At 37.0% G+C, this 1,958-nt stretch overlaps 1 protein-coding gene and 1 non-coding gene across 2 annotated transcripts in view; both read right to left on the bottom strand.

Moving 5' to 3' along the window:
* LOC107031235 (guanine nucleotide-binding protein-like NSN1) overlaps nt 1-1,463 on the bottom strand; it is a 7,507-nt gene extending 6,044 nt beyond the window's left edge. The window contains exons 1-2 of the mRNA XM_015232527.2: nt 1,367-1,463; nt 1,049-1,293 (exon numbers count right to left, since the gene is read on the bottom strand). Coding sequence (XP_015088013.1) covers nt 1,049-1,293; nt 1,367-1,385 — 264 coding nt within the window. The 5' untranslated portion in view covers nt 1,386-1,463. The remainder of the gene's footprint in view (nt 1-1,048; nt 1,294-1,366) is intronic.
* A 117-nt stretch (nt 1,464-1,580) lies between these two features.
* Nucleotides 1,581-1,666, bottom strand: TRNAM-CAU. Its single transcript is given in 2 exon segments — nt 1,581-1,616; nt 1,629-1,666. It is a non-coding gene; the product is annotated as a tRNA-Met (tRNA).
* Nucleotides 1,667-1,958: the final 292 nt, after the last annotated feature.

Raw genomic sequence — 1,958 nt, 5'->3', positions numbered from 1 at the left:
ACCCCCCCCCCCCCCCCCGGGCGGATCTTCTCTTGGATTGGTTCTATGGCGCTCTGGCTTCTCTAGGTTTATGACAAAAGAAAGCTAAGATCCTCTTTCTCGATCTCGATAACTCCGGCAAGACCAGATGACATTAATGTATGTTGTGGCAAGTTGGTTCCATCAGAGCACAAGGACATCACCCTCTTGAGTATAATACAGTTACTAAATCTAACAAGAGAATATCGTGTTACTGATCTTATACATGATTCTTTTTTCCATAGGTAAGCATAAGGTTCTTGGTGACAGTGAAATTCGAGGAACAGGATATAGAGTATGATACAGTTGATCCCAAGAGACATACAAAAGGAAAATAGTGAAGGACCAGAGGCTACACATGAATATTTTACCTATTCTCTTAGAAGACTTTCTGTGGGATTTTGTAGTATATTGTACTTTTTGGTCCAAAGGATGGAAGTGGCTTTGCATAGTGGTTAGGGCGCAAAGTTCGTTAATTTTGGAGATATGACTAAATGAATCAATTAAAGATCTTTAACTTTGGGACAAGCACGATTACTCTTAAAATCTCTGCTACCAAGGTTTCTTGGTTTGGCATAAGTTGTTTCTCAGTTGGCAACTAAAATAAGTTCATATTAAATAACCATTCAGAAGAAATTTAATTGCCTCTTTTCTTTTCCAAGTGAACTTTTTTTTCTAATAGAAACTGTTATAATTAATATCATTATAATTTGATATGTGCTCTGATGTCAGAATTCTCCTACTTTTCCTTTTGCGGCTTTTCAAAATATTGTAGATTTGCTTCTTAATATCTAATCTAATTACACATGCACACCTGCATTTCTCTTCAACTGTTAACGTTTCCTGATTGAATTAATCATGTGTTACTAGCTTATCTATTAGTTCGATGTAAGCATCAGTGCGGATAAGTTATTACTATCTTTGATTTCATAATTTTACAGAAAGCAAAATTACATGTGCTCATACTAGTTACAACATAAAGTTCAAATAAATCTGGCTACGCATAGATAGCATGGAAACAAGTGATTACCCTCTCTTTACGGGCAGCTTTCTTCTGCTCCAATTCATCGAGAGCACGAGCACGACGAGCCTCAAGAGCCTTGAGTTCCTGCTCCTTAAAAGGCCAATCATTAGGAATTCCTGGATCTTTCTCTACCTTAGGTTTCTTATTAAGTCCAAGCTTTTTTGCCTCTTTGGCCTTCTTCTTATGGTGCTCCTTCACTTTCCTTATAATCTTATGCTTCTGCTTCAAAGACACCCTCTTACTCTTACTCTCTGCAAAACATCTACATATTATTAACCAAAACTCAAATGAAAACTCAATCAAAACTTCAATTCAATTACTTACTTTTGCTTTTCTTCACCATTTTTGCTTTGTTGATAAGCTCTCTCTCTCTCACTGCTCTTTCAGAGATTTAACAGAGAAGGAAGGGTTTTAGGGTTTTGGAGGTGGCTGCGGAAATAATAATAATAATACTAATAAGGATCCGGGTCAACCATTCGGGTCGGGTTTCCGGTTGGTGTTGTCAGCCCGACCCGAGTTTACGTATAAAAAAAAGTAATGGGGTGAGAGAGGCTCGAACTCTCGACCTCAGGATTACTCGTAAAGCTATGAGACCTACGCGCTAGCCAACTGCGCCACCACCCCAATGTTGATGCAATTTGTCCCTTCATAATTTTCATATCTTAAAGTATTTTCAAATATTGTAGGTTGTACTCTGAACGTTATTTTTTCAAAATAGTCGAATCGTGGAATGTACACTTGAAAAAGGGATTTTGTTTTAACCTCCAACATTTGGCGTTAGATTTTTAAATATTTTAGGATAGTTAAATTTGAGTGAAATTTCAACATGTTCTCTAGCACCTATTAGATTTGAGTTCGCATTGAAAAGTCTATATTAAAAGGTAAAACGCCTCATAACAAAGATGACATCATACTC

Source organism: Solanum pennellii, chromosome 9, assembly GCF_001406875.1.
Source record: "Solanum pennellii chromosome 9, SPENNV200".
NCBI classification, from domain to species: Eukaryota; Viridiplantae; Streptophyta; class Magnoliopsida; order Solanales; family Solanaceae; genus Solanum; species Solanum pennellii.
Note: the sequence above shows the minus strand (reverse complement) of the source record. Positions and strands in the feature narration are given on the sequence as shown.